Consider the following 9,051-nt stretch of genomic DNA (forward strand, 5'->3'; position numbering starts at 1 on the left):
TGCCGCGCCCCATGGCGACCCGGGTCCGACCCGACGCCGCGGCCTCCTTCGCTGCGAGTCGGCGCGCCCCCGACTTCCGCTTCCGCCTTCCCCGCGGGCGCGCGCACGCACACGTCTTCAGGCTTCCGAGCCGCGAGGAGGCGGGCCTTTCCGCTCGCCCCAGACGCTGTGCACCGATTGGGCCGTGCCCTCTGACTCGGTGAAGGCTTACCCAATGAGAGCCGAGCGGGGGGCGGGGCTTGCGTTGCTGCGGTGCCGAGCTACCCGTGCACTGTCTCAAGGGATCCGGATGTGTCTCCTGCTCGGGGCTACGGGCGTGGGGAAGTCGCTGCTGGTGAAACGGCTGCAGACTATCCTTCGGTGCCGGGCAAGGGGGACCGGGGCGCCTGGAGGCGGGGTCTCGAGCCATGGTTGGGGGGCGTCTGGAGTGAACGGGGCCAGGGGACGCGGGATTCTTATGGGGGCGGTGATGTCGCCCTGGGGGCTGGAGATGGGGCTTGGGGTGTCGGGGGAGGCGCAAGGTGGGGGTCTGGCCGCTGCCCGCCCTCCTTTGCCCCAGTTGGGGTCCTTGACTGCCCTGCACAGCTGAGCTCCCAGGATGGGAAGGGCGACCTGGGTGACCCTCCTCCGACGCGGCCCACGGTAGGCGTTTGCCCTCCTGCAGGTTTAGTAGAAAAGGCATCTCCTGCAGTTTGCAAAGTGCTTTGGGTTATTTTAAGCAGAAACTGGAATCCAGCCCGTCTATGAGTTAAATAGAACCCTGGATAAGCGAGCGGGATGTCACAGGAAGGAGCTGGTCCTACTGGAACAGCCACGATGGAGGTGGGTGCATGGCGGCGGATCCCGAGCCGCCCCCATCCCCACAAGGCGAGTCCCACCGATGGGCACTGATTGCTGGCCACAGCCAGCCCTACCTGAGGAGTAGGGCCCTGGACCCCTGCACGCATCTTTATCCTTCTTCTTTATTGGGTTCTGCTTTAGGGCCTAAGACTTCAAGAGGGCCTGTTGGGGTTTAGGTCATAGTGTGACAGGCTGGGCGTGATGTTCAGGAGTTCCCAGTGGGAAAGAGCTTGTGCTGGTCTCTCTGCATGGCGTTTTTTCCACAGGTGGGCACCAACCTTACTGACATCGTGGCCCACAAAAAGATCACCATCCGAGAGCTGGGGGGGTGCATGGCCCCCATCTGGTCCAGTTACTACGGAAACTGCCGTTCTCTGCTGGTGGGTCATATCCTTTGAGCTTCTCTTAGGGAAGCATGTCACCTTTTCGGTAGTATCAGGGCCCTGACCTCACTGTGCCTCGGATGGAGTTTGGGTTCTCGGGCGACTGCGCTAGTCCAGGGAACAGGGCCCACGCTAGTTGCCAGCTTCTGGGAACTCAGCCTGGCCCCTGGCGGCCCCCCTCCCAAGCTAACGCCAAAGCTCACGGAAGCCTTGCTGAGGGCAGCGTTAGGGTTCTGTGGGTGACTGCCTGACACCCACTCTCTGCCTTGTTGCCCTGGGTGTGTTTTACGTTAATGCTTGAATTCTACATCCCTTGGGTTTGTCCCATCCTGCCCCAAATTCCGGGACCCTTCCTGGGAGAACTGAGGGCCACATGAGGAGAGAGACTTCCGTGTGGGTGGAAACAAGGGACACAGGGTCACTCTCAAGCTCCTTTCCTTCTGCCTGTCCCTAGAGCCCTTTGTTTCAGAGTCATTTTGCTCTTTCTGAGCCCGGCCTGTGATGCCAGGGGAGACTGGGCAGGGGCTGTCTCCGTCACAGAGGGCCCTGCGCTTCTCCCCTTTCCCAGTTCATGATAGACGCCTCCGACCCCACCCAGCTGTCTGCGTCCTGCGCGCACCTCCTGGGCCTCCTTTCCGCAGACCCGCTGGCGGAAGCATCGGTCCTGATACTCTTCAACAAAATGTACGGGGCGTGAGCGAGGAGGGAACCCTGTGGGGAGCTCCCTTGGAGTGTAGCCAAGAGGGTGGCCCCTCAGGGAGGGCAGCAGCAGGGGCTGGGGTGGCTCATGGCAGCCCCCTTTGACAAGGCGCTTCTCTGGCTCCAGCGATCTGCCCTGCTTTATGACCATAGAGGAGATGAAGTCGTTACTCAGGCTCCCAGACATCATCGCCTGCGCCAAGCAGAACATCACCACGGCAGAAATCAGTGCCCGCAAAGGCACCGGCTTGCCGGACGTGCTGCGCTGGCTCCAGGACGCTCACAGAACCAGCGTTTGACTGCTGTGTGGAGGACGTGGCTGGACGGCTCTGTGGCAACAGGCAGGGTGTGATGCTGCTTGGCCTCTGGCAGCTTGTTCTTATAAAGACAGGGTGACCCAACATAAGCCTAGAAGGCGGGGCACCGTGCTGAGTTGCAGTGATGGGTAAACTGAGGCACCCAGGTTGCAGAAACTCCTGACAGCTGACCTCTGAATGAAAACTGTCCCAAGGCTGGGAGACCTCTGGTCCTGAGCACCCAGAGAAGCTTGAGCATATAGGGTTCCCACAGGTAGGTGGGGGCAGGGAGAGGCTCTGATGGAGCACAGGTCCCCCAGTGTCCCGCTGTGTCCTTTCAGCTGAGGGAGCATGCAGAACACCCACTGATTGGCGGGTGTGTCCTGGGGCTCCTTTTGACAAATTGCCACAAACTGTGGCTTAAAATAACGTAAATTTACTGAGGCCCTGAGTCTGAAATCGGTTTCAGCGGGCCTGGATCCTGCTGGAGGCTCTGAGAGAATCCATTCCTTGCTTCTCTTCCCGTTTCTTCTGGCTGTGGGTGATGCTTGGTGTCTGTGTGGCCAGCAGAACTTATAAAGACACTTGTCAGTGGACTTCAGGCTCATCTTAAATCCAGGATGGTCTGGCCTTGAGATCTGCAATTATATGTGCAGAGACCCTTACTTCTAGATTAGATCACAGTTGTGTGTTCTGGGGCTTATGACGTGGCGTATCTTTCGTGGCCACTCTTCAACCCCCTACAATTAGACAGAAATTTTCCTCTGCTCACTGGTGTGATCGTGAGTTCTCTACCAAGAGCTCTGTCTCCCCTGGCGGTTCAGGCTCCCTGCATCGTGCAAGAACTCCAGGCACATCCCCATGTAGAGCACAAGCTGGGGCCTCAGCCTCCACGCGGTTGCCATTCGGCCACTTTGGCAGGGATGGGGGGGTCACAAGTGATGTCCCAGAAAGCTCTGCATATTCCACAGGGCAATGTGAGCTCAAATGTTATCACTTCCCGTTTGAAGCGATGAGCCTTACAGCACGCCTCTCTGGAAAGGTTTGCTACTGGCTGTGCTGTGTAGGGCCTGTCACTGCTGGGTGCCACCTCCTCAGACATGCCCCATGCATTATGTTCACCTCTGCCACCGGGCAGCCCTAGCTGGACCAATCTCAACCCCACTGGGGGTTCCTTGTAGGTTTCACAGACAACCTGGGACCTAAAGGGCTCTCAGACATCCCCCAATTTCAAAAGACGAGCAGAGCCTGGTCGAAAGCATGAAGTGCTGCATGCAGCTCATCGCTCCGCCAGAGACGGGGCCGGCGCTGGGCCTGGACCCGGGCCCCGGGCCTGCCCTCCCACCGCCAGCGAGCAGGAGGGCCTCCCTTTTGTGCTGTAAACCATGTTCCACGTGCTCAAAAAAACACTAAAACAGATCTTAACTATATTAAATTGGCATATAGCCAGAGGAAGGACCTCTTAAAGTTACATTTGAACATAATTGTTCTATCTTTAGTTGGATAAGTATAAAAATAGAAATCCTAAACTTAATTTAAAAATTGTAAACTTCATCATATACTTTTAGCGTTAGCAGTACTCTTATATTTTATATTTGCTGTAGAATAAAATAAACATTTGTTAAATTTTCAGTGTAAAAAATGCAAACACCTAACCCTGTAATACTACATTTTAATAGCAAATGTCAATACAAACTCAGACTGTTAAAGTTACACTCGCTTTCAGACTCCTGTATTTCTAGGCCTGGCCACAAAAGTGGTCTGGAAGCAGCGACACCCCAGGGAGCACCCCTCTACCCCAGCTCTTGGGTCCCCACACTGCACCGCCAGGGCGGTCCCTGCCAGGAACCACGGGCTCCTCATCTCAGGCAGGGAGAGAGCGCCCTGTGTGAAAGGAATCTGAGAGACAGCGATGAGCGTCAGTGACACGTGATCTTCCACTGGTCAAACGTGGCAACTTGAGCTAAAAAAAACACCCCTCAAACCTAAAACAAAAAATCAACCCGAGATTTACTGTTATGCATTATGTTAAAGTCACTTGAGTCCACAGTGATGGGTGCCCCTACTGACCTCACTTGTCACTAAGGTAGCTCTCCTCCAAAGATGAGCCCCCACCCCCGAAAACCGCTTCTTGATATCCGCAGCCTGGCTGTAGGCAGCGCTATCTGCCTCCATATCTGAGCCAAGCCTTGGGTGCGCTCCCCCATCTCTGCGGGGCTCAGCGGTCTGATGCTGACCAACCCACTCACCTGCCCTGGGGTCTGTCCTCCCTGCACTGGCCCGCTGCTTGCCTTGTGCCAGCCGGGCTGCTATTGAATGCAGGGGAGTCCATGATGGACCTGGTTGACAAGTGGCCGTATCTACGGTTAAGTGGCATTAGAGAACAAGATGATGGGATTGGCCCGCAATTGTGTCTCAGCCTGGACCTGTGTGTTTAGAACATAGGTGTGGGCAGAGCAAGGCTCACAGGAAGGACGTGGGCTGTGTCTCAGGCAGGCCCTGGCCCCTTCTGTGGGAGCTGAGGGAAGACAATGCCCACGTGACACGGGGCCCGGCAGGGGCCACTCACAAAAGAGCACTCTCGGGAGGGAAAACGAGAGCCAAGATCTGGAGCCGCACTTGGGAGCCGGTGCCCCAGGCCCTGAGGTCCCAGGGTATGTCCAGGGAGAGGACTTTCATCTGCAGGCCACCTGCCCCAGTGTGGCAGCCCTGGTACCTCTCCATCACAGACAGACAGACCTCTGGAGAGGGAGGAGGGCTCACTGAGCCCCCAGTGGCCGCTGCTGCAGCTTCTTCAGTGCCCTGTAGGCCTGCACGACGCGCTCTCTCTCCTCTGCCACAATCCGCTGTCGGGCCAAGGAAGTGGCCGGAGGCTGGGACACGCTGCCAGGGCTCAGAAGCATCCCGAGCATCAGCGATTTCTTGTCAGGCTGAGGACCAAATGGAAGGTGCGGCTTGGGTTCAGGAAGCGGTGAGGCGACAAAGCCCCAGCGGGTCCAAGGGCTGCATGCTCGCCGGGCACAGGCCAGGCACATCCCCTGCCCCTACTTACCCGGCCCCTGCTCACACTCGTCTTGGGCTTGGCGGTCAGCTTAGGGGGCTGCAGGGCCACCTCGCCAAACTTCACAGTGTCTGGAGGGGCAGAGGAGCGTGACGGGCCTGCTGTCTGCCCGTCTACCGACCCTGGGGAGACAGGTGCCTGGCCCCGCCCCCCCGCCCCCCACCCAGGGCGGACGCGGCGGCCTCAGAGAGGGCTACCTCGGAGCAGCTCCTGCTCCAGCCTGTCCGCGGCCTTTTCCTCCTTCCTCTGCCGCGCTTTATCCAGCCGCCGCCTCCGGAACCTGGGGAGAAAGCCAGCGCCGCTGAGCCCCGCCTCCCATTTCGCCACACCTGGGAGGCGGTGGGGCCCGGGCAGCTGCCGCCAAGTCCCCACTCCTGCCACCATCCCACGGCCAGCCACTGGAGAGGGTTCTGAGCCCCGCTGCCCCGCTACGGCTCCAAGTCAGTGGTGCTCGGCAGGGGCGACTGTGCCCGGGCACACCTGACAATGTCTGAAGACTGAGTTGTCACAATGCGGGGTGCTCCTGGCACCCGCCCGGGGAGGCCAGGGATGCTGCTCAACAGCCAGCGAGCACAGGGCGGCCCCCACAGTCTTGGCCCCAAGCGCCAGCTGTGCCGCTGCGCCTAAGGGACCTCGCAAGGCGGCGCCTGGGACATAGGCCCTAACAACTCTGAAATATCAACGTTCGACATCAGCTTTGGAGAGCACTGTGACCTCCGACAGGATCGGGCCGGGTTTCCTGTGACATCTTCACAGGCTGTGAAGACCACGACACCAGGAAACTCCACAGAGCTGAAAACGATCGAACATTCACAGCTTTTGGAGAAACTTCTGAGGAAAGCGCGGGCCAGTTCACCTCAAGAGTGTGGTCAAGGCAGAGCCCGTGTTTGTGAAACCGCCTCCCGGCTCCACCGCGGACTCCGGAGCGTGGCACACGGCTTCCTCCGGACTTCTCCAGGGCTGGGGGCAGGGACGGGCAGGGGAACGGGCTGGCGGCGGGCTCCCTCCCGGTGCTGGATGCCACCCTCGGGCACCCGACAAGGATCTCGCCAAGCCCGATGCAGATGCCGGCATCTCCTCTTCGCGATCGAGGAGCCAAGGCTGATGGGGTCACAGGACTTGTGCAAATGACATGGCTAAAGATCCTCAAGCCTTCTCTGACAAGAAAGGTGACACTGGGAACAGATCCCGGTCCACGTCCAGGGAGAGAAGGTGGCGGCCACCCAGCAGAGGAGGGAGAAGCCGAGAAGTATGTGTCACCTGACCCGGAAGCCCCCAGACCTGATTTCCACAGGGCAGGCAGGGTACCCCGTGGCCAGCAAGCCGTCCCTAGGGGGACACTGAGCCTCGTCTCTTCTCCGCTCCCCTACAGCACACGGCCTCCTCTGGCTCTTGGACCCCCGCGGTGACTCCAGAAAAATGCCAAGACCAAGCTAGGCCCTCCGACTTTAGGAGGCAGAGCCCCCTGGGCCCCCGAGGCTCCAAAGCTCTGCCGGAGTGAAAATCCCTCGCCCGCTACCAGGGCTTTCGGCCTCTTTCCCGGCCTTCCCTGAGCCGGGCTGGGGTGGGTCGCCCTGGTGGCCAAGCGCTGTCACTGCAGAGGACAATCAGGGGACCCACGCCCCTCCGGCCCCCACTCACGCTTGCTTCCCCTCCGACTTCTTCTTGGGAGCCGCCTGCACCTCGGGCTGCCGGTCAGCTTGGTTCTTGCTCAGGAAGAGCACGTGCTGGGCCTCCTGCTCCAGGCGCTGGATGTAGGCCCTGTCAGACTCCCGCTTCCTCCGCCTGAACTCGGGGACGGCGATGTCCGCACACACTCCTCTCGCTTCCTTCTCTGTCTTCCTGAAGGCCACCTGGGCTGAGGACAAAGGGAGACAGAGCATGAGGGGCAGGAGGAAGGGGTGGTGCCAGGCTGGCCCCCGAGCTCACTTCCCCTCCCAAGACCACAGGATGAGAAGACCAGGCTCAAGAAGGAGCAGACCAACGGCAATGGCTAAAGAGGATCTGAGGTGCCCAGCGTGGAGCACCCGGAGGCATAAGGTGCCTACAGCCCGCTGGTACACGTCAAAGGTGTCACTGCAGCTCAGCTGAAAAGGGAAGCAGGAAACGACCTAAATGACCACTGGCAGGCGACTGAATTCCCCTCCGTTCACCCAGAGACCTCACCGCCCGGATGCTGGAGAGAGTACGGTGGAGGCGCGCACAGGGATGTGCAAAGACCTACATAAGCCACCGTAAGCGAAAAGCCCGGGCACTGAACAACGCGTGGAATGAAGACGCACCTTCAACTTGTGAGTGTGTAAAAATCTGCAGTGCCCCTTCTGGGAAGGTACACGAGACGAGCAGCAGCCTCTTTCAGGGAAAGGAGGCTACGCCTCCCTTCAGACCATTCAGAATCGTTTGATTTTACCATGTATGGGGGTTTATATCTTTTTAAATAAGTAACCAAAAAAAGTGCTCATTCAATAGAGTGTGGTTCAAAATGTGCCATCCTCCCCCAGGCCAGCACCCTCCTCTACCTCGCCCCTTCTTTGCCTCTTTATTTCACTCTCCCTTTGGCAGCCATATAAACCCCCAATGAAACGCCTAAGGTTTACCAAGAAATTATCGAACAGCCCTCCCGTAAAATCAGTGCTACGTTTGGGAAAACAAATCTGTACATGCACAAAACACACGCCCACTCCATTCCCCAATGTGCACTGAGGGTCATCTCTGGCAGAGGCTACAGGTGGGCCCACCTCTGGCCTTGGGGAAGGGGTGGGAAGGGTAAGTTTCTCAGAGGAGGCCTGATCAATTCCATCCGTAACCCCCAGAAACCAGCCACTTCTCTCAACCATCACTTCTTACTTTCAAGAGACTCATTGGTCTGCCCTGTTCACTCTCCCTCCCTGGTGACCTAGTGACCTTTCTTGAAAGAAAATCTGAAATGACCATCCCCCGATGGATCTCCATGACACTGAAGTGAAGTCAACACACCTTCCTGGAGCCCTAGGGCTCTTTGGGAGCCTCGTCTGAAACCACACTGCCACCAGCTGCCACTTTGGTCCTGGTGACTGGCCTTCCGTCACGCCTCCGCATGCTCTCACACCTTCAGACCATTGACACGCCGTTAAATATCTAGGCACTAAGCTTTATTGCCACTCACGGGGGCCCACATGTTACCTTCTTTTTTCCTCTTCTTGTTACTAACAGGGTTTTTCATCTCCTGGCGGCTCCTCATTATCTCTCGGAGCCGGAAAGGGATTTCCTGTTCATCCTGGTTCTTGGGCTTGCAATTCACTTTCTTCTTTTCTTTGCTAAGAAGGAGAGCATCGGGTGAGACGCGTCCCAAGTCCAGCATAAGCAGAATCAGAGAAACTGAAGCTGGGCCTGAGAAAAGAAACTTCGCAGACCACCATGGCTGCTGTGGTGCGCCCCGGTCAAGGGAGCGTCCTCACCGCAGGCTGTCCCCGAACGGGTTCTCACAGGATCCGGTGAGGCTGGCATAAGGGGCATTCCGAGAGCCCCAGTGCAAGCCCTCGCTCCCTGACCTCGTCTAGGATGGCAAACACGGCATCCTGGAAGGTGGCAAGTGTCACTCCAGAGACTCCCTCACTCCTCCGCTCACCGCTGACCCTCCGACGTGCCCACCGCACGGACAGGGCCTGGCCAGGGGAGAGGTCCGGGCAGAAACTTCGAGGCAGTGAGACCCACCTGCGCGGCTTGGGCCACGGCGCCGAGCGCTGCTTCCCCTGCAGCTGCTGCTGCTGCTGCTGCTGCCGCCCCTGCGGCC

General features: G+C 58.5%; 3 protein-coding genes across 5 annotated transcripts in view; 1 reads left to right on the forward strand and 2 right to left on the reverse strand.

Moving 5' to 3' along the window:
* Nucleotides 1-260, reverse strand: part of HGS (hepatocyte growth factor-regulated tyrosine kinase substrate) — a gene marked incomplete at its 5' end in the record, with an annotated part of 14,509 nt that extends 14,249 nt beyond the window's left edge. Inside the window, one exon of the mRNA XM_025047098.1 lies at nucleotides 212-260. Within this exon, the coding sequence (XP_024902866.1) occupies nucleotides 212-260 (49 nt within the window). The remainder of the gene's footprint in view (nucleotides 1-211) is intronic.
* A 2-nt stretch (nucleotides 261-262) lies between these two features.
* Nucleotides 263-3,931, forward strand: ARL16 (ADP ribosylation factor like GTPase 16). 3 transcript variants are annotated; one of them, XM_015589695.2, is made up of 6 exons: nucleotides 286-350; nucleotides 584-642; nucleotides 723-822; nucleotides 1,107-1,220; nucleotides 1,792-1,907; nucleotides 2,050-3,931. In XM_015589695.2, the coding sequence occupies exons 3-6, from the start codon at nucleotides 778-780 to the stop codon at nucleotides 2,219-2,221; spliced, it is 447 nt and encodes a 148-aa protein (XP_015445181.1). In that variant the 5' UTR covers nucleotides 286-350; nucleotides 584-642; nucleotides 723-777; the 3' UTR covers nucleotides 2,222-3,931. The 3 variants fall into 3 exon arrangements, with proteins under 3 accessions (XP_015445179.1, XP_015445181.1, XP_015445180.1); XM_015589693.2 differs by lacking the exon at nucleotides 723-822 and having other exon boundaries at nucleotides 263-350; XM_015589694.1 differs by lacking the exon at nucleotides 286-350 and having other exon boundaries at nucleotides 584-822.
* CCDC137 (coiled-coil domain containing 137) lies at nucleotides 3,874-9,045 on the reverse strand. The gene is made up of 6 exons (XM_006912359.2): nucleotides 8,973-9,045; nucleotides 8,442-8,575; nucleotides 6,921-7,137; nucleotides 5,477-5,559; nucleotides 5,271-5,350; nucleotides 3,874-5,148 (listed from the first exon to the last, which is right to left on the reverse strand). Exons 2-6 carry the CDS (start codon nucleotides 8,497-8,499, stop codon nucleotides 4,978-4,980), a joined length of 609 nt encoding a protein of 202 aa, XP_006912421.2. The 5' UTR covers nucleotides 8,500-8,575; nucleotides 8,973-9,045; the 3' UTR covers nucleotides 3,874-4,977.
* Nucleotides 9,046-9,051: the final 6 nt, after the last annotated feature.

The sequence above is a fragment of the Pteropus alecto genome, unplaced genomic scaffold (genome assembly GCF_000325575.1).
Source record: "Pteropus alecto unplaced genomic scaffold, ASM32557v1 scaffold134, whole genome shotgun sequence".
Classification (NCBI taxonomy): domain Eukaryota; kingdom Metazoa; phylum Chordata; class Mammalia; order Chiroptera; family Pteropodidae; genus Pteropus; species Pteropus alecto.

What these genes read in the sequence shown, in the direction of transcription:
- ARL16 (XM_015589693.2), top strand. Translation starts at nt 290, where the DNA reads ATGTGTCTCCTGCTCGGGGCTACGGGCGTGGGGAAGTCGCTGCTGGTG. An exon ending in CTCCTCCGACGCGGCCCACG is followed by an intron (nt 643 to 1,106) that starts GTAGGCGTTTGC and finishes TTTTTTCCACAG; the next exon opens with GTGGGCACCAACCTTACTGA. An exon ending in GAAACTGCCGTTCTCTGCTG is followed by an intron (nt 1,221 to 1,791) that starts GTGGGTCATATC and finishes CCCCTTTCCCAG; the next exon opens with TTCATGATAGACGCCTCCGA.
- CCDC137 (XM_006912359.2), bottom strand. Translation starts at nt 8,499, where the DNA reads ATGAGGAGCCGCCAGGAGATGAAAAACCCTGTTAGTAACAAGAAGAGG. An exon ending in GGAGCAGGAGCTGCTCCGAG is followed by an intron (nt 5,351 to 5,476) that starts GTAGCCCTCTCT and finishes CTGCCCCTCCAG; the next exon opens with ACACTGTGAAGTTTGGCGAG. An exon ending in CGAGTGTGAGCAGGGGCCGG is followed by an intron (nt 5,149 to 5,270) that starts GTAAGTAGGGGC and finishes TTTGGTCCTCAG; the next exon opens with CCTGACAAGAAATCGCTGAT.